At 36.2% G+C, this 20337-nt stretch overlaps 1 protein-coding gene across 43 annotated transcripts in view; it reads left to right on the top strand.

Moving 5' to 3' along the window:
• The window catches only part of NRCAM (neuronal cell adhesion molecule), a 166034-nt gene that overhangs the window by 127795 nt on the left and 17902 nt on the right, over positions 1–20337 (top strand). For 19 of the 43 annotated variants that reach the window (XM_074827483.1, XM_074827466.1, XM_074827487.1 and 16 more), the window contains 10 exons: positions 23–93; positions 945–1170; positions 1472–1587; positions 5856–6060; positions 6855–6977; positions 7993–8169; positions 9289–9324; positions 17355–17420; positions 17931–18056; positions 19033–19185. In XM_074827483.1, the coding sequence (XP_074683584.1) occupies positions 23–93; positions 945–1170; positions 1472–1587; positions 5856–6060; positions 6855–6977; positions 7993–8169; positions 9289–9324; positions 17355–17420; positions 17931–18056; positions 19033–19185 (1299 nt within the window). Of the gene's footprint in view, positions 1–22; positions 94–944; positions 1171–1471; positions 1588–5855; positions 6061–6854; positions 6978–7992; positions 8170–9288; positions 9325–10470; positions 10548–17354; positions 17421–17930; positions 18057–19032; positions 19186–20337 lie in introns of those variants that run through there. The other 24 variants (XM_074827475.1, XM_074827473.1, XM_074827472.1 and 21 more) reach the window with 5 other exon arrangements.

The following is a 20337-nucleotide window of genomic DNA, read 5'->3' as shown; positions in this document are numbered from 1 at the left end:
CATGTAAATATTTTATTTTTAGACCCTGATGAAAATCCTTCTAATGTACAAGGCATAGGCTCAGAACCTGATAATTTGGTAATAACATGGGAGGTAAGTTTGTTTTTTTCAAGGCTTTATTTGTTTGTTTTCAGTTCTCGGAGTAGCATTTTTTTTTTTTGAGAAATAATAATGATCTAACTGTGAACATGTTATGAGAATACCCAATGCGTTGCTTGCTTAAAACGTTATTGAAAAAGAGTAAAATCCAGACATTTCCGATATTCATTTTCAGGGAAAAGCTGCATGCATTATGGAAAAAAAAAAAATTCTAATGTGCCATATTTTCCTTGAGTGATTTCTTATCAATTTGGTAATACAGGATGTTTTGCTGCCAATTTAGGAAAACTTAAATATGTAAATTGGGTTTATCTCAAGTAGAGATTATTGTAAAATGAGTTCTAATGTGAATCCTAATTCTGCCCTCAATTTTTGTGATAAAGTAAATTATTGTGCACTCTTCCACTAAAAAACTTTTGTGGACAAGTTTTCTCTATCATGCCCTTACCATCATGTCAGGAGCTCGGGAGCCATGTAAAACCAATTTCCCATCCCAGGCAAGAAACACTGTCTAGGAAACATTGTTTGTAGGGAGTTGGTGCAAGTCTGTTTTTCCCTCTTTTTAAGACGTATTTGAAAATAAAATATGTATACAGAGATTACAGTGTATGGTTGCATGGGAATTAGCCAGGATCACCATTCAATGTGATTTACTAATGAGCTGAACCTGACCCCTTGTAAAAGCTAAATTGCATAGCTTAGAAGTTTCACCAGTGCTTCTCTGTCACAGAACACAGTGGTAAATTTTCAGTAAAACTCTAAAGAAGAATCAGTATATTTCCTTTGTGACTTTGAATTTTTCAGATGGTTCAGAGTATTTTTAAAAATATTTCTTTGCATTTCAGTCTTTAAAAGGTTTTCAGTCTAATGGACCAGGGCTTCAGTACAAAGTCAGCTGGCGTCAGAAGGATGTTGATGATGAATGGACATCTGTTATAGTTGCAAATGTATCTAAATATATTGTGTCTGGTACACCAACCTTTGTTCCCTATGAAATAAAAGTACAAGCTTTAAATGATCTGGGATACGCACCAGAGCCATCAGAAGTGATTGGACATTCAGGGGAAGACTGTAAGTTTTGTGGTTTGACTTAATTGTACTAATTAAAAGCAACTAAATGTGTAACCTAAATAGGTATTTAAAATACTAAAATATTGGAAAAGGGGAATAATAGTTATTTTTTAATTAAAATGAAGTATTTTGGAGATAATAAGGCTTCATAATACTCTGTAGTATTAAGCCTGAGGTCAGCTTTTTAACATAGGAACATTTTAACCCACTCTTTGAGTGCAATGCAAAGACCCATTCTGAAAAAGTATGTTCGTGTGATTTCTCATTCTAACTAGGTACTTGTTCCATCCTTTCCACACAGTGCCAATGGTTGCTCCAGGCAATGTGCAGGTTCATGTTATTAACAGCACATTAGCAAAGGTGCACTGGGACCCAGTTCCACTAAAAACTGTCCGAGGACACCTTCAAGGGTACAAAGTAAGTACAGTCAAAAGCATTCTGTTTCCACTCTTCCTATATAAGATTATATCCAGATTGAAGTAAGGTGACATCTAAGAGGACTCTTGCTTTTCAGTGAGCTCACAAGTTGTGCTGACAAGAGCAACAGCATTGATACAATTAGTTTAAAGTTCAACAGTGTTCCATCCTTGTAGCACTAACCTCCTGTGACATTGCCCTTGAAGAAAAATTGGATGTGTTTGCAATTAAGTTTGCACACATTATATAGATTAAAAAAATGATAATAGTTTTAAAGATCTTACTCCAAAAGGATATTTAGAGGATGAGGAAAAACAGTTTCTGTAGGAGTCTCTTCTAGGTCCAATGCTAAGATTACTCATTTTCTGCCATAATACGATTAATCACATCTTTAATTCTGAGTAACAGGACACTTGTTAGCTTATGCTGGGTGCTGTGTGTTTTTGGAGGCCGGGAAAAAGCTCAGTTTAAAAGCTCAATTTAAGGAGATAGGAAATGGCAGATTTGTAATGTACATATGATTGAAGATAACGTGTAAGATAATGTGTTGGCTTTGGTGATAACTGAGAAGTCTGTGTTGGAGACAAAAGACTGTAATTAATAGAAAATGGGAGACAGAAAGACTTCAAGGTTAGAAACTAGGGGAACCAGTGACCCTGGAGGACAGGGAAGATCTGATGGCAAAAGTTGCTTCAGATGTTGCACTAGAAGCCCATCAGAGGAAACTCAGGAGTGGAAACTGCAGAAGCATGGTAGACTGGTTGTGGAGGGAAGAGTGGAATGAGAGGATATACTGACTTCCTATGCAACAATAGAAGAAAATAAAAAATAATTACTTCTTTGTTCCTCTGCAAGTATACTAATAAGTATGTTCTAGCAAAACAAACCATTACACAGCCCAAACTAGGTTATTTCGTAAGACATACTAATTTGAATTATTTCTGTTTAAATGAAAGGAGGAAAAAGAAATACTGGAAAAAATGAAAATAGTAAAGAATATTTGGAGGAGCAGCGTGTTGGCATCTGCTCCACTGTGGACCTCCATGGGTGGCAGGGAGAGCGGCCCTACTGTCTCACCATGAGATACAGGGGGGCACCGTGCTCCGGCGCACCTCCTCCCCTTCCCCTTCCTTTCTTCCACTGACCTCGGTGTTCACATAGGTGTCCCTCTCGTAAGTCCTCCTCACAATTCTAACTCCTCCTCCCAGGTTTCCCTTCTTAAACATGTTATCTCAGAGGCACGGCCACCATTGCTAGTTGGCTCAGCCTTGGCACAGAGGCAGCTCTGACTTGGAGCCAGGGGAGCTTTGAGAAACTTCTCACAGGGGGACACCGCTGTGCCCCCAATGTACCCACTGTACCAAAAACCCCCGTCACACACACAAAACCAGCACACCTGACCAGAGTAGTTTTGCTGCTATGGCTAGGACAAATGTGACAATGGTTGTCACGTCCCACTCAGATGAGGGAGACAAGTGACTCAGATTTGTAAATCCCCAACGGAGTGGACAACAGTGAGACAAGTCTCAAAGTCCAGACATTTATTAACTTCCCACAATCTACTAATTGGATACACAATAATTGGATAAGTATATAACAAGTTGTGGCAAGCAATACAGTATGCCTTGCATTGCTTAATGGTAGTGAACGAAAAGGGGAAAAAGGAAAGGAGGGAGATGAAGAGAACAGAGAAACAGAGATCACTGAGTTGGGTTCCTGCATCGATCCCACCAGCAAGGGTTCAATGAGGCATCTGTCATCTTCACTTCACTCTCTGGACCACCACCCCCACCCCACCCCTTCCCCCACCTCGATTTATACACATTTCCTTGGGTCCATCCCCTAGGTCAACCCACATACCTACATATTCCATGTAGGGGGAAGGGTAAGGTGTTCCATGGGATGATGTAATTAGCACGATCTTGTTAGTCTTCGTTAGCATATTCAGGGGTGTCAACTTTAATATGCATTTTGTGGATAATGAAGCAAAGGTTATTCACCGGACGGATGGCCCTTGAAATTTGGCCAGGTGCACCAGAGCAGAGTCGTCGTGTCTCTACAGGGCTCCCTCCTCCAGCTGCATCCTGTGCTGTTCAGGCAGCCTGATCAGCTTCGACCTCCACACTATCCACCTCATGACTATAGTTTCATTACTTGTGAGTGTTTGAGACATTCCTTAGCTTGGAGGGCCTCCACTCCCCCTGCTATCCTTTATCTCTTTCTCAGGCTGTTTTTCTCAGTCCTTGTTTTTCGCAGGACTGTTTCTTTCAGGACTGTTTTTACAAGTCATCTCTCACAATGGTATATCCTTGAGTAAGTTACAGATGCAGCAAAAGTTTCTTAAGTAATTTTTGCAGATACAGCTAAATCAAACTAAAATAGGTTAAAAACTAGACAAGGCATGACAAGTCCTAAGACCTAGTGGATAGTTATTGTTACAAAGCTTTCTCTGAATAGAAGCTGAAAACTTTTCATGGATGCAGAGTATGCTTTAAGTGTCTAAGTTATTGACATAGCTTACAAAACACATAACCATCTCTTTTTAAACACATCAGCAAAATCCTTCCAGCAAACTCAGGCTTTCCTAATAAATAAAATTATTTCAGACAGTAGGCCAATATGCAGTGTTGCATTAGGGACGCATTCTTAATAAAGAGAGGGGTATTTCTCTGAAGAGTCACATCATGAAGACAAATATATGAACAAAGCAGGAAGACACCCAACTAGCAGCAGTCTATAGCACATCACTCATATTTTGCTCTTGTATTAATCTAGCTATTACTCAATATACTGTGGTACTATAAAGCATTTCAAACCTAAGAAGAAATTTTAAAAATAATTCTTTTCACTGTTACTGCTGCCATTTTTTCGTGTTATTCTTATGAATTCAGTGGTTATTCAATACTGTATGTGAAAAATGTGATGCAGTCTCTTTTACTGTCATATTCCGCTTCCAAATCGCTGCTTATCAAACCCAACTTATTAAAGCTCTCTTTTAATTTCAGTCTGGCTAGTGACAAGTGATGACCCACCTATAATAATGTGCTTTTTGAAATGTTACTAGCTAACAATTCTTAAAAATCACAAACTATACCTTATAAGTTTCAATACTAATAGTACCGACAGTTCAAGCTTTTGTTAACTTATAAATGGCTTTCTACACTAGTTGGTAGAATGAGAGCTACAGGATGATAGCTGGCGGTGTTGAAAAATATTAACTCAAGCCATGTAAAACACAGGCATTTAACAGTGATTAGAGTGAAATGCTATGTTGTTAGCAATAGAAAGCTGGTGTTAGTGTAACATTGCTTTACAAGCTATCTAGTTGGGCTTTGTAAATCTTAACAGTTCTTTTTTTTTTGAATTCTTGTGAAATCCCAGCTTCCTTAATTAAAGAGATGTTTTGCAGTTGGCCTAAATGGAACCAGAATTTTACCCATTTACATTGCTTTGTTAGTTTTAGTGTGTGATCATGCATGAAGGTTATGCTGTGAAAAATGAACAATGATGTATTTGAAGGTGACAATCCTAGGAGTAACACAAGTCTTTGTAGGGGCAGCTGTTAATGTCTTTCCAGATAGCATGGTAGACTGTGTAGTAAGGAGAGTGCAGTCAAGGTAATTACCTCAGAGGCTCACCTGTAGTTTCTTAAAAACTCAATCAGCAAAATGGACACCAGAATCAGCTTTGTGGTCTGATCTAATGGTCACATGAATGGAAGAATAGTCTTCCTGTCCCTAAGTGGGGATCATTCCATTCAGAGTTCTTTCAGAACTTGTGTGTTTTTCAAGTCCAGACAAATCTTTTGGTTTCTTTCCCATTTCAAAATATCTACTTGGCTTCCACATCACAGGGAGGAGGATAGTCAGGTGTGTGACATATAAGGTGGCAAAGTGCAAGTCTGCTTTGGAAGCTGTGTAGACATCTTACTGAAAGAATGGATGGGATGAATGAGTCCTGCCTCTCCGATGGACTTGAAACATGAGAACCATCACATACTAATGCAGTCCCAAGCCAGAACTTGTGTCAAACTGGATTTGAGCATTAGCAGAACTGGCAGGTGATAGTCTTCACACAGTTGTGTAGACATGACTGTTTCTGGACAAGGTCTGCTTCTGGAGCAAGAAAGCTCTACACTGTGTCACACCTGGTCTTATTAAAATTGAAGTTATTCCTACCTAGAATTCATGGATACTCATGGAAAAGCTTAGCATTTGTAAAATCAGAACACTTAAACACTCACTGTCGATTTTTTTTTTTGTCTTTAGGTTTACTACTGGAAAGTGCAGAGTCTATCCAGAAGGAGTAGGCGACATGTAGAGAAAAAGATCTTGACTTTCAGGGGAAACAAGACTTTTGGAATGTTGCCAGGGCTGGAGCCCTATAGTTCTTACAAGCTGAATGTTAGAGTTGTTAATGGTAAAGGAGAAGGACCAGCAAGCCCAGACAAAGTATTTAAGACCCCTGAAGGAGGTATGAAAGGAGAAAGCTAGAGAATAAACTTAAATGTGGTATATTCAGAAATAGAACACTAAGAATGTGTTGTGGTTTAACCCCAGCTGGCAACTAAGCACCACACAGCCACTTGCTCACTCCCCCCTGGTGGGATGGGGGTGAGAATCGGGAGGGTAAGAGTCAGAAAACTCATGGATTGAGATAAAGACAGTTTAATAGGGAAAGCAAAAGCCATACGTGCAAGCAAAGCAAAACAAAGAATTCATTCGGCACTTCCCATCGGCAGGCAGGTGTTCAGCCATCTCCAGGAAAGCAGGGCTCCAGCACACATAACGGTTACTTGGAAAGACAAATACTATCGCTCCGAATTTCCCCCCCTCCTTCTTCCCCCAGCTTTACATGCTGAGCATGACGCCACACGGTATGGAATGTCCCTTTGGTCAGTTGGGGTCAGCTGTCCCGGCTGTGTCCCCTCCCAACTCCTTGTGCACCCCCAGCCTACTCACTGGTGAGGTGGGGTGAGAGGCAGAAAAGGCCTTGGCTCTGTCCAAGCGCTGCTCAGCAGTAACTAAAACATCCCTGTGTTATCAACACCATTTTCAGCACAAATCCAAAACACAGCCCCACCCTAGCTACTGTGGAGAAAATTAACTCTATCCCAGCCAAAACCAGCACAGAGCATAATTGCTGAATTCATATCTTGGACATCATAAAATAATAATCTGGCTCAATACTGTAATATTCTTAAGAATTAATAATTCATGAGCTGTTTTAAGTAAATCTACTTTGTATTTACTGTATATTCTTAAAAGTTCCTAGCTCACCCTCCTTTTTGAAGATTACTAACCCAACATTGGACTCTCTGACTCTGGAGTGGGGTTCACCTACCCATCCAAATGGTGTTTTGACATCATATATACTGAAGTTTCAGCCAAGTAAGTTAATTATGAATATATAACTCTAACTTTGAAAGTATGTCTACCAAATAGCAATCAGTTTATTAAGAAAAAATTATGTTCAATTTATAACATAAAAAAGATATGATTACACTGTAGATGTCAAGTTTGAAAAAAATACTGTATTTTGGCAGCATAGATGTCTCTATTTGGAAAACTTCACTTGCTCAAGTACAAAGTTAGCATTTTTCCATTACTTTTATTTCTTCAAACCATGATTCACAGAAGAATGGAGGTGAAGTCCTACATATGACAGCCAAGTTAGAAGCAAGATACTACCACTTACAAATCCTATATTCTAACTGCAGAGAAAATATCATCAGAAGTAGATCAAAATACATTCAATTATATTGTTGTCTGCTTCTTCAATTTTCATGGTATTTTAATTTTATAATGAAAAGATCATGAATGTCCCATTTACACATATTGGAGCTATAAATCACTTCCTTAGGACCCCCATGCCACTGCTTACTTGCCCAGAAATTTGTCAGCAGTGACGCTGGAAATTTAAGAGGTTTGTGTGCATGGAACAGATTAAGGAAGTTTATTTTCTTCAATTTACCAACTTCCACAGTTCCTTGCCATTAGATACAAGTCACTTCAGTACTTTTTTCTTACGCATACTGATTTTACTATGAGGCAGCTAGTTTAGAGTTTCAGAATTTTTTAATAATCAATGTTTCAAATGAGTGTAAGATCAGATGATCTGATGTGGACTCAGTTGCCTTGGATTCAGATATTTACAAGAATGGAACTTGAACTTAAAAAACTTGTAGGTATTTCCTATTTCCCTGTTGAATTTCAGTCCTTCACATAGATCCTTTTTACACAAAGGTGACTTTCTTTTGAAACTGTAGATTATCATTCATATAACCTGAAATGAACAATGCAGCAGACAAGCAAAATTAATAAATACAAACAAAAATAGCCTGTTTTAATACAATGATAATGTAGGCAATTTTCCTAACTTTTTTTTTTCTTCTCCTAACAACAGTTAACAACACACATGAATTGGGTCCCTTAGTAGAGATAAGAATTCCTGCCAACGAGAGCAGCTTGATATTAAAAAATTTAAATTACAGCACACGGTACAAGTTTTACTTTAATGCACAAACTTCAGTTGGATCAGGAAGTCAGATAACTGAGGAAGCAGTAACAATTATGGATGAAGGTAAGATGGGTATGTATAAAGAAAAGCGATTGAGTTTAAAAACACTACAGATATTATTAAAAATATTGCTACTACTTCATTCCATTAAGGAAATAGCCCCTAGTAAATTTTTTCTTAGAGCTTTCTTAACTGTATTATACACTAACAAAAGATTTTAAATAGTTTTTAAGAAAAGATGTGCAAAGGTTTTCTACTGTAGTGGAAGCCCCAAAAGAGGTGTAAAGCCCCTCCTTTTGATATAAACTTACAAGTTCTAAGACTTTGGCTTTTCTGGGCTTCAGAGTTTCACATGACTTTACATTTTAAGTGGTGTTCTTCCATTCACCTATTCTGCTTCATTGACCTGCTCTGGTCACAGAGAACAATACTGAAATGGTGCAGCGTTATGGCTAGAGGAAATTATTTCTCTTCTGAAGGATGCAACAGCTTCTGTGAGGTCTAAACTTTTTTCACAGAACTGGCAAAACCTATAACTTCAAAAAATCTGCAGAACAAATTTGTCATCTATGTCCCCAAGTAACTGGTAACATTGTGTAATATTTAAAACTCTTCAAGTATATTGTTCAGTCCTGTCACTAGTGATTCTTACATTTATAACCATTCTAGATCTCTGATTTTGGCCACACTTTTGTTGAAGATGTTATTTATTTAAATATGAAAGTTTAATATAATAAGAGTAATTTAAAGCAAAGGGGAAATTTGGGAGGGAAGTGTTATGATTTTGCACATCTTAATATTAAAATTCTAGTTTGATACCATCTTTTCACGTATTTTTATGCTTAGTAAAATTATAGTTTAATGGAATTGCCATAGATGAGTTGGTATGCAATGCATTTTCTCTAATAATGTATTAAGGTTGCATATGAACTACATTTATTTTAAATCGTGAATCTTAACAAGCATGAGCAATAAAATTTTGTAAATGCATGTATATTAATTTTTGTCTTGTGATAGTCTGTCAGTGTTCAGCATAAATGGATTGTTTCTAATTTATTTGAATTAATATTTTTTACCTAGTCTGCATGCTTTTCTGGTTTATAATGAGATTATATATGTATGTTCCTTTTGGTGTTGTATCTAATTATATAGTGTTCCTATTCTTGTTTTCCTCCATTAAAGCTGGTATTCTCCGTCCTGCTGTAGGTGCAGGCAAAGGTAAAATGAAACTGCATGATTTATTAATGTGTGGATTTTGCAGTGTTACAAATGGGGAAGTTGCAGTGGTAAGGACAGAAAATCTTGAACTACACGTTGCTATACAAAGTATTAAGCAGTGCTGGAAGAAAACATTTGTGGGTTTTGTTGTTTTGTTGTTTTGTTTTTTTTTTTTTAAAAAAGGAATCCAGAATGCTTATTAATACCTTTCATCTGTTTATTTTGCCGTAGAGTTCCAGGGGAATTCATTAGCTTATCTTCCGCAAAGTCTAATTATTTCTGAACATTTAACAGATGTATGTCACTGTCATAAATATTCAGGATTCAGGTGCACTAGCACTGATTAGCTGGAGTAGAAAAAACAGCACTTTGGGAGATTTTTTTTTACTGCCTGTGCCATGTGCGTTTTTTGTTTTAAAAAAGTAGGTACGTTCTTATTCTCACTGCTGATTAATGCTACCCATTTGATCACATTTATTTCATTTGCAAGCCAACTGTGCATAGGAGACAGGTGACTGACAATACCCTCTGTATATTTCTCAGTTCAAGTATCAGATTGAATATATGGGCAAATGTCTTAGGTTCACAGATTTTGTGAGTAAGTACTTGAGGATACTTCAGCGAGTGGAACCTATTGTCATCCTTATTCATGAATTCAGTCGTAATTAGTTCTTTATGATGCAGTTCTTCTGCCAAACAAGGTGTTCGTCACATTTTTGCACACAGTTCTTATACCTTCACTGTCAGAAGCAAAGATTGTCCTGAGGACTGTTGGGTAGCTATAAGTCAGAAAGGTGTCTCTATATGAATGTGTCATTTTATCACAGAGGTGTCATTAACACTAACAAACATATGTGCTTCAGATTCTAAGATCATAAACATCCCAAGTCAAAATCTGTACATGAAATATCCAACATTTTTTACAAACTTGGAAGAGACAGCATAAATTGTTCTACATATATTTTCTTTTCACTTGATGATCAGGTGTTTTTAATTATAATAGCCATAAAAAAGGACTTCATTCACTCAATCTGGTATAAATCAGACTATATATATGTATATATAAGTGTATTCTAATATCAGATGCATTTCTGGTATGGAGTTGTGGATTCATTTTAATGACAAGTCTTTCTTACTGTTTTTTAGTCTAGTTTTAGCTGAGAAGTCAGCACAGATTGGAAGAATCAAACTGGCTTGTAGTCCTGGACATTAACAGCAGAAATGTAAATTAAGTTCTTATTATTTATAGCTGACTCTAAACACTCATGCAAGGAAAACTGGATTCTCTGTGTGAAACTGAGGTCTAATTATAGCTGTATCACAGTTTGTGGCTAGCAGAAAGCATCTTATTTGTAAGATCAGCTGGAGCAGCTCACATTTCAGAGCTGTCATCTCAGATTCTCTGAAAACTAAGCAGATGTCTCCGTTTGGTTCCATGCCGTTTATGGTTTCAAAGTTTTCACATATTCCCGTAGCATCTAGCTCTTACAATTGCAAAGAAAATTTTGGAACTGCAAACAGGATGGAACTAAAGCCATGACATCTGTTAGGACATCTGAGTTGCTGCAGGTCTGAGATGAATGTTCTCAGTGGTTACTTACATTAACGTGATTATCTGTTTCACTACTGATCAGGGACTATGAGGAAGGAAAAGGAAGATCGTATTATTGAGATCAAGTGCCAAATTATTTGGTCTCATGAGTGGGTGGATTTGAAAGAAATACTCAGCCCACTCAAGAAGAAGCTGTACCCAGCAGTGAATTTTTACTCCTCCATTAAGTGCAGGAGGGTCTATAAGTGTATACAGCTCTTACTGATGTGGACCCAAAGCCAAACCAGAGAGAAAGTGAAATTCAGATATTCTCAACTTTTTCGAGATCTATCAGAAACATCCGTTTTTCATTTTGAAGGGCAGAACTTGCCAGAAAAAAATGTAATTATCCTTTTTCTTTCATTTGAGCACATTCATCTTGGAAATTAAAAAGACAATAAGTCTCAGATTTAGCCAGCGTAAATTGCACTGAAATTTCTGTACTTGGTGTTTTCTGCTGGCTAGCTGCTACTAAAGACCTGCAACTTGGCCAGTCAGAAACATTAGACACAAGGTCCTGGAGGAATTCAAATCATCTAAACATGGGAAAGCCGTGCAACTCGGGACATATTTCACTTCTCAGAGTAAAATTATATATTACAGTGTAGAGGGAAATATTGCTATGCTAAATCTAAGGATCTTAGAGTGTCTCAATATTTTTTAGTTGTAGTTCTGAAATACATTCCCTGTCTCTTGACACCGTGTGGCTTTTGCCATCTTTTTAGACAGGCATGAGCCTGTCTTCATTGTCTTTTATTACTTTAAAAACAATGAAAGTAACCACAGTCTGCTTACTGCTGCACTTCACATTTTGTCTCAACTCAGTTTGTCTGATTAGAATGACTGCACTGGTGTTAAGATACCCAGTATATTCTAGACCAGTAGAGAAGCAAGTTTTGTGCATTTTTCCTATAAGGTAAAATAACCAGTTTAGATTAAAACATGAAATACGAGGTCAAGGCTAAGGGATTTAGATAAAGGAATAATTATTTTTCTGTAGTGTGAATAGAACTTAAAAGCTCTATTCAAATGGGGGGCAGTATAAAGAGGAAATCCTAATAAATAAGTTCTTCAGACAAACAGCGCTATTGCATCAAATAGGAGAGATGCAGTGGATCTTGGCAAATTAAAAGAATTGAGGGTTTTTTTCTTATCTAAGGGAAACTTAACAGAGGGGATCATGTCATTCTCTCACAAGCCCACGAGTAAATCATGAGACACATTATTCTGCTAGATGGGCAAGCTAAGCTATCCTGTTATAGTTGATATTCCTATTTGACTTGGCACTATCTTTTTTCCTTTCTAATACTGTAATGCTAGAATGACTTAAATTTGATCAAATTATGGCACTACAAAGAAAAAATAATTGTTTTTCTTCTTAGCAACCTGTATTCTAAATATGTCTGAAAACTATATATGTAAAACATAATGCGTTATACCCAGTATTAGATAAGCAGTGTGCATTGATAATCGCCATTTATGTATTGAGATCTAATGACAGGCATGAGGTAACAAAGGTGAGAAAAAATGGGGACTAAAAACCTGATTACATGTAAAATAATTATAGTAGCAGCTGGAAAGTGACTCAGGTGATCACTGGAGTCAAGTCCTTTCTACCCTTTCCCATTTAAAAACTTCTGTTTTAAATAACTGGTCTATAGAGGAAGGAAGAGAATACACATTTGACCAGTAGTAGAAATGAAAGTTGCTGATTAAAATAAACAGTCACAAGGGCTCATTATTGTGTTTGTTGTAAGCTGAAGTGTAAGGAGTCATGGCATGATGTGTCAGTCTCATTTCACAAGCCATTTCACTTTTCAGTTTCTTTTTGATTTAGTTGACATTTTTATTTGAAAGCAAGGACTTGTACTCTGCATGCACACAGACACTGGTAACTGGCAGTCCTGAACTGTAACTAAAATAAGGTTGTGAGATCACAGTTGCCTTTAATTGAAGCTAACGCTTTCTGTCAATGTGGTACTCAGTCTGGTCTGCCTTTTCATGTGAACTCCACATCTCAAGTATTATTGACAGAAATACTTTAGTTGCAAGATAGAAAAACAAGTAGTCTAACCTCTGGATTTGAAACTACTCTTTTTTTCTGACTGAATCTCCAATATGTAGCTCTTCACGATAGGCTAGAAATCATTCAACTGAGTTCTTATCTCTGATCTCTTTGTAGAAGGTAGGATCATCTCAGTTTTCTTTGTTCCATACAAAATGCTGTTCTTTAAATCATTTTCCTTGCCCACCATCTGTTTTTCCTCCCTCTTTGAATCATTGCACATAATGTCTCCATATTTTTGCTAACAACTTCAAGCTGCTTTTTCTTTTCAAGTTGATGATAGTATTTTTGTACTGCTCCTTCAGCCACTCTCTCCCAGTGGACTTCTCCATGATATATCTATGTGATTCTGTCAGTACAGCCTGCTATGCAGAACCACTGCTTTGTCCTCCTTTAAGTCTGCTGGGAACAATGATGATAGCTTTGCATGCTAGACTAGAGAAAATTATGATTATTGCAAAGCAAAAATTCCTGTAAATACCTTTTGCATCGTAGATGTCATGCAAAATCCATTCCATGTTAAATGACTATCAGTTAAATAATTTCTTCCATTTCTTCATCTTCTGTATTCCTTCACCACGGGAATGCTCTTGCAATGGCCTAAATAATCTTAGGAGTGACTAATGCCCGTCTCTCACTGCCGAAACTGAAATTCACTCTTATTATAAGAGTGAATTATAAGTGAATTGTTACACCAAGGCTTGAATTTCATACTGTAAAAGTTGTAGGTTTAAAAGCAAACAAAGCCAAAACCCTTCTCTGTGTCTTACAGGCTCTGGCAGAATCTATTACCTTTTTTCTTCATCTTGTGTGTAGGTGTGGGATTTTTTCCTTTGAATTTATTTTTCTCTTTATGTATGCATTTTAACTAATTGTCTGTGATACACTGCTTTGTGGTTTTTTTTTTCCATTTGACACCAATCTTCAAATGTGTGCTTGTAACTTACCTGCCATTTTTTCCTGGAGATCAGGTGAATCCATGAAAATTTCTGAAGTTTAGTCACTTTGGGGATTATTTAATTCATTGCTCTGCTGAACTAAATTGAGAGAGAGAGAACCTATTCTGTTGTTAAAATCTGTTCATATCTCATGTCACATCTTATTAAATTCTATTGAATCTGCAGCCCAAGTGTAACTGTGTTACATGGAGGAACTGTGTTCCTGAAAGACTGGAAGATTAAATACAGCTCTACAAAAAACTCCACTAAAAAAGCCCTGGAATTAGTTTGAAAAGAAAGGAAAATTTTACTTTGAGCTTAGGCCTCTTCTTCAACAGCTGGCAAGTGCTTTTATACCATATCTCACTGCAGGAATGAAACCATACTCAGAAATGCCAGCTAAATTTTGTGTCATATCGTAGCGTGAATAAAAGAGCTTAATTTACTGGAGGCAGCTGAATAAGAGTTGGTCTGTATAGAAACTGTAACTTATTAACAATCCTTTCCCATCAGTTTTAGAGTGATGCTTTTGTCAGTGCTGCTGCACAGTGCTGTGCATGGTTACAGATCAAGAGAGCACAGTGCTCCGCTACTGAAACTCCTGCTCCCTTGAGACAAAGCTTTCTGCTCCCCCTTTTTACCAGCTGGCGCTTGCACACGCTGAGAGTTTCTGCCAACTGACAATTACACATTCTGTATTTGTGAACAGTGCTGGGAAATATAGTGAAGAACTAAGAGGTTAATTATCATTAGAGTTGTGCAGTTTAGGAAGACAGGAGTCTGGGTAGATTGGAGACAAGCTTTAAATGTTGTAACCACTTCGAGTCTAGGCTTTCATCACCTCAGGATCCATCAGCCATCTCTTATCTTCTTATGTGTGTATTCATGTTGCAAATAAGGCACATTTAACAGACTTAACTAAAGCATTCCAGGCCTGCTGGAAAATTAGATCAAGCTGTAGTGAAAAAGAGGAAGAATTACAAAAATAGTGATTTTTAAAATCAGTGTGCTGCCGAACAAATTTCTTGGTGTGTTGTATTCAGTAGGAAAAAAACCAACTTAAATCTGACCAAATAGAACACATGGATAACTCTATACAAACAGGTATTGGTAAGAATCAGATAAGAGTATATCTGATAAATGTAAGCATAAATCAGTCACTTGAGAGGATTTAGAAACTAAGATACCAAGGAAATGAAGGTAATTTTCAGAGCCAACTTAATTGTTATATACAATCATATGAATAGAAAGACATTTACCAGATACCAGGTCTTTAATGTAGCAGGCAACTCTTTAATCAGAGCAGAAACTGGAAATTTGAGATGAAAAGAAAATCCAAAACACAAGATAAGATGGAGGTTTTACAGGGAAGGTGATTATCAAATTTGCTTAGTGTTAAGCAGCTGCCTGTCATCTGGAGTCTTTCACACAAGGTGAGACAGTTTCCTTCATCCCCGAGTGCTCAGGCGTGAGGAGAGAGAAGTTATGTATAGTTCCATGGTATCTGTTTGCAAGAGTTTGAAACAGATTATTGCAAATAGTTTCGTCTGTCTTTAACATTGATGACAAATATAGTCATACAGTTGTGCTGCTACTTAGACATCTTCTGTGGAAGAGCAAAATCCAGGAAAATATGGGTTTGAGAAAATACAATTTGATGAAACAAAACAAAGTTGTATTTAGAATATAAACCAGTTGTTTTCTTGGCACAGAACAAATGCCTAGATGCTGATTGTAACAAACACCTGTTCCTGTGTGCAAATGAGGAAGGAAGTTTATATATCCTGTCTGCAATCTCAGACTCTGCACCTTTCTAAATTTAGAGCATGCTATTCTTTCCTCCTGCTACCTTCAAGTGGCACAGAGAAGCAGAATCTAATCCCCTTGCATTACTATAGTGTATATGGTTACATGCTAGATTTCCCATAGACAGCTCTGGCTTTGGTATTTCATAGAGGTTTTGTTGTTGACTTAGCAACCTAGATGGCTTTTTTAAAATCTAGTGCTTTCTATTTGATTTTGTTCAGATGGTTTTAGCCAAGAAATAAATGTATTCTTTATTATTTAAAAAATATATTCCTTATTATTTTTGCTTGGTGAAAGAAATTATATATAAAATAGGCACAATTTACCTACAAAGACATCAAATGTGGGAGTAGTTAGTTTAATGCAGATTGAAGAGTTGAATGAGTTGAATGACTATGACTGGCATAGAGTTAAGAAGAAAAATTTGATGCAAGTATGGGGATAAAAAAACCTGATATTGTGAAAATTGGTAGTCACGAGAATACATTTGCAGGAGAATTGGTGGAATTTGCATAATTTAAGTATTTTTTAAAAAGACTCAGAAACTATAGTTTTCTAGACATGGTACTCATAATATTCAGTCTGTGCTAGGGGCTTGTATACAGATTTATTTATTTTACTATGCCAAAGTAAGACATTTTCTGTTTGAAACTAATTTGGAAGTTCTTCCAGTCAGCCATATGGACAAAGCCATCATGTTTTGAGGAGAAAGTAATTTAAGTACATAGATAAAATCTGTGCAGCACCTCCTGCCTTGAGAACAGACTTTTGCCCATTTTATTTTCTGGTGTAGGTGAAGCCATTGAAATTCTGCCATTTGTCTTTACTGAGACTAGGGTTTTATCTCTGATATTTCATGGTCCTTCTGGGAAGTATTTTTGATCTTGTTTCTAACAGAAAAGATATTTTTAGCAGGATAGAAAAGTCAGTGGCAAACCAAGTGAGGCATTTTCATTAAAAACTAATTTCATGCCTTTGAGGAGCATCCTCTTTGTATCTGCACTATTATACTTTTAGAACTATGAAAATCTATTTTTCATTAATATTAGCCAAACAAAAATACTGACATATATATCCATTTGTATCAAGTGTAATTGGAGAACAAAGAATTAAGGTATGAGCAAAGAAGTGGCTAATTACAGGATGCTGAAGAGAGAAGCACTTCTTTTCATAGATGTGGACATTATGTGTATCTGTGAACTGTTGTCTAACGAGAATGTCAGCAGTAAGACACAGTACCTTAAAATGAACAGCTTCTTGCATTCCAGTGATTTGTGTCCTTCACACCAGAGTATTTTGATACTGGCTTTCCAGTATCTGATGTCTTATGTTCCAGTGTCTAAAGCTGCCATGAATCCATAAAGTTAATCCATAAAGCTGATTTCAGAAATGTTCTACGAAAGTAAAGGTTTCAGTACACACATACTTCAGTTTGTTTTCAAATACATGTGGATCACTTAGCTGTTTCATATTTTAACAAGCAAAACTAATTGAATCCTGCATGAACTTAGAGTGTGCATGTGTTATTCATTTAACAGGTAAGGTTTTACTGTATTATTTAAATGTTACTTTTTGATGCAAAGTGTTTTTACTCTTTATTTTTTCTTTCCTACTATCTCTGATGGTGAAGGATATTCAGAAATCCTTTTTGCAACCTCCCCAGTCATGCACACTGTCCGTCCAACATTCTATAAGGGTATTGTCTTCCTTTTTTATCATTATCAATGCAATAGAGACAAAATCCTATAAGGGCTTACAGCTGAGGCAATTGCAGTCCATTCAGTGACACGTGGCATAAAGGGAGGTGTGTACCACCTTCGTAACTCCGTTCTCTCCTACCATTTCCCGTTACCCTGTCAATGTTCTCACTTTCCAGCTGTCTGCATTTTACTTCTAGATGAATAATGTTTTCCAGAATTTTGGCAACTAGGTGTTTTTAAGTATATAGCAGTTTTTGTGATATAGGGCATGCTCAGTAGAATACTTAGATTTTACTTTATAATTTCATAGTGTAGTAACTGCCTAGGATTCAATTACCAAATACGCTACTTTAGTCGCTAATTTCCAGTAATGGAAACAATGACAAATGTACTATACTTTCCCTGTATATGGTCTAAATTAACATAGTAACTTCTTAAAATCAATTTTTTTAAATGTATGAAGTCACAATTTCGTATTCTGCTTTGTTTTTCTATTGTATATTCAGTGCAACCACTTTATCCAAGGATCAGAAATGTTACAACAGCTGCCGCTGAGACCTATGCCAATATCAGTTGGGAGTATGAGGGACCAGATCATGCGAACTTTTATGTTGAATATGGTGTAGCAGGCAGTAAGAAGCCCTTTCATTAAATTTTGTTAAAGCGTTCAGATATATTTTCAAAGATTTTTATAGTAAATGTGGTCCTAAATTGATCCAGTGTTAATGATAGCTCTTAAATGTCTAGAAGAATTATTTTTTAATTTCATTGGGAAGATCAAATTATTTTCATTTTAATAAACATCAATGTGTAGCAGCTATTTGATGCTTAGATAGAATATCAGCCTTTGTTCCTTTGTATTATTTTATAAATTCTTTTGAACATGAACTTCTAAAAATGTAGGTTGCATGAAGTTGTTTGTCATGCAGTGATTACATGTGTAAAAAGATATAACAGTTTTCCTAAATTATACACCATTTGGGGGGGGGGGAATTAAATAAGAGAGCAAATCGAAACAATATTCTTTGTTAAATTAAACCTTAAAATATCAACCAACTTACGTACTTCTATTGACATAAAAACAGGTTTTAATGTTTGATAATACCAGTAATAATTAAAACACAGTTAGCTAATAAAATCAAGATATTTCTATTCAAATATTCCATCCTTCTAAAGTTATGACTAAAGATGACCAATCTGAAAATTGGAATATAAATGTGTTTTCCAGGTATTAGTCAAAGAAGCAGCTGAGACTATAGTAGAGAAGATATAAGAGAGATAGGTTCACTCACTCAAACCAGGACAATGTATTTTATAATTGCAAGTACAATAAGCCTTTCAAAAAAATAAATGAAAACAATATTTCTCTGGTACAATGGAACAAATGTTTAAAACAGTTTCATAATTCATGTGCAGTGTCTTCTTCAATATATTGCATGCAATATATTATTTGAAATCGTAATTTTATTATTTTTTGAGAGAACAGTTATTTTTTTCAGCCAATCCATAGTTTAGTCAAGTAACTGTTGATAGTATTCTGTCTAGAAACTTTCAGTAGTACAGAGAAAATTAAAATTCCAATATGTTGTTTTCCTAAAATTTTTGTAGGCAAAGAAGATTGGAAAAAAGAAATTGTAAATGGTTCTCGAAGCTTCTTTGTGTTAAAGGGTTTAACCCCAGGAACAGCATATAAAGTCCGGGTTGGTGCTGAGGGCCTGTCTGGTTTTAGGAGTTCAGAGGATGTGTTTGAGACAGGTCCAGGTGAGGCACACCGTACCAATTCTGTGTCGTAGTCAGAGCTGTGGTAGACCAAGCGCTGAAACGTTGAACTGCTTCTAGTTAAGAGATGTTGTAGCTAGCATCTTTGCATGTTCCTTTTATAGAGCAATGTTGAATTATTTTATAAACTCCTAAATAATGCAAACACATTTATTATGTAAATTTTGAATGTTTTCATCTTTTCAATTCACTCTACTCGTCTGATGTTTATATTAGGGGCAAAATACTCACTGCTCACACTCCCCCATCTGTGTACTGTGTGCTGAAGATGACCTGTTTCTTTTATTTCTAGTTAATATAATTAGATGGCTGTATTTAAATAATGTGTACTTTAATAGAGCCAAGTATATATTTTTAAAGCTAACGATCTGTATATGATCAGTTTTAATACAAAAAATCTGAGCTAAAATGTTTGCATAATCAGAAGTGCAGATTCGGTTTGATGTCTCATGTAATCTATTTATACCAGTGTTAAGAGATTCCTACTTATAAATGTTTCTTTTCTTGTCATATACTGGTTTTATATAGATTTTGATGTCACAACTATATCCTGTGAATCAGTAAGGCTGTTTAAGTTCCTTATGTACATACTTCAGGCATATTTCTTCATAAGCAAATCAGTGATGCTGGTTTATTTAACTCAGAGAAAGTCTTTATTGGAAGTTTTTTGATGTTAAGCTGAATATGTCATTGCCATCATAGCATGTTCTTGGTCAGCTGTTATTATTTGTTGTGTATTTGCTAGCCACTTCTGCTCATTCCAAACGTTTTGGTCAGTGTATAGTTACTCAGCAGTAGCCTCACCAACTCCAGAACGTTATGATTTAAGAAAGTAGTTTAAATATGAAAATATGCTTGAACAATATGTAATAATTATCAGACAACAAAGTAAATAATGAGTATGTCAGTTTGAAAGTGAGCACTTTCTAAAATCATAATTTTTTGCTTTGTTTTGTTCCATTTCTGTTCACAGTTTATCGTGTTGCAGGAAAACTTTGAAAACATGGTGCTGAATAACAGTGCCAAGCAAATATGTATGGGCTAAACGCGGTTTATTTATGCCAGAGACAACTAGTGGTATTAAAAGCAGATCTGTAAAATTTTGTGCAAATACACATCCAAAGCCTAAAGCAG

Source organism: Strix aluco, chromosome 5 (genome assembly GCF_031877795.1).
Source record: "Strix aluco isolate bStrAlu1 chromosome 5, bStrAlu1.hap1, whole genome shotgun sequence".
NCBI lineage: Eukaryota > Metazoa > Chordata > Aves > Strigiformes > Strigidae > Strix > Strix aluco.
This window is presented reverse-complemented; position numbering and strand designations above follow the sequence as displayed.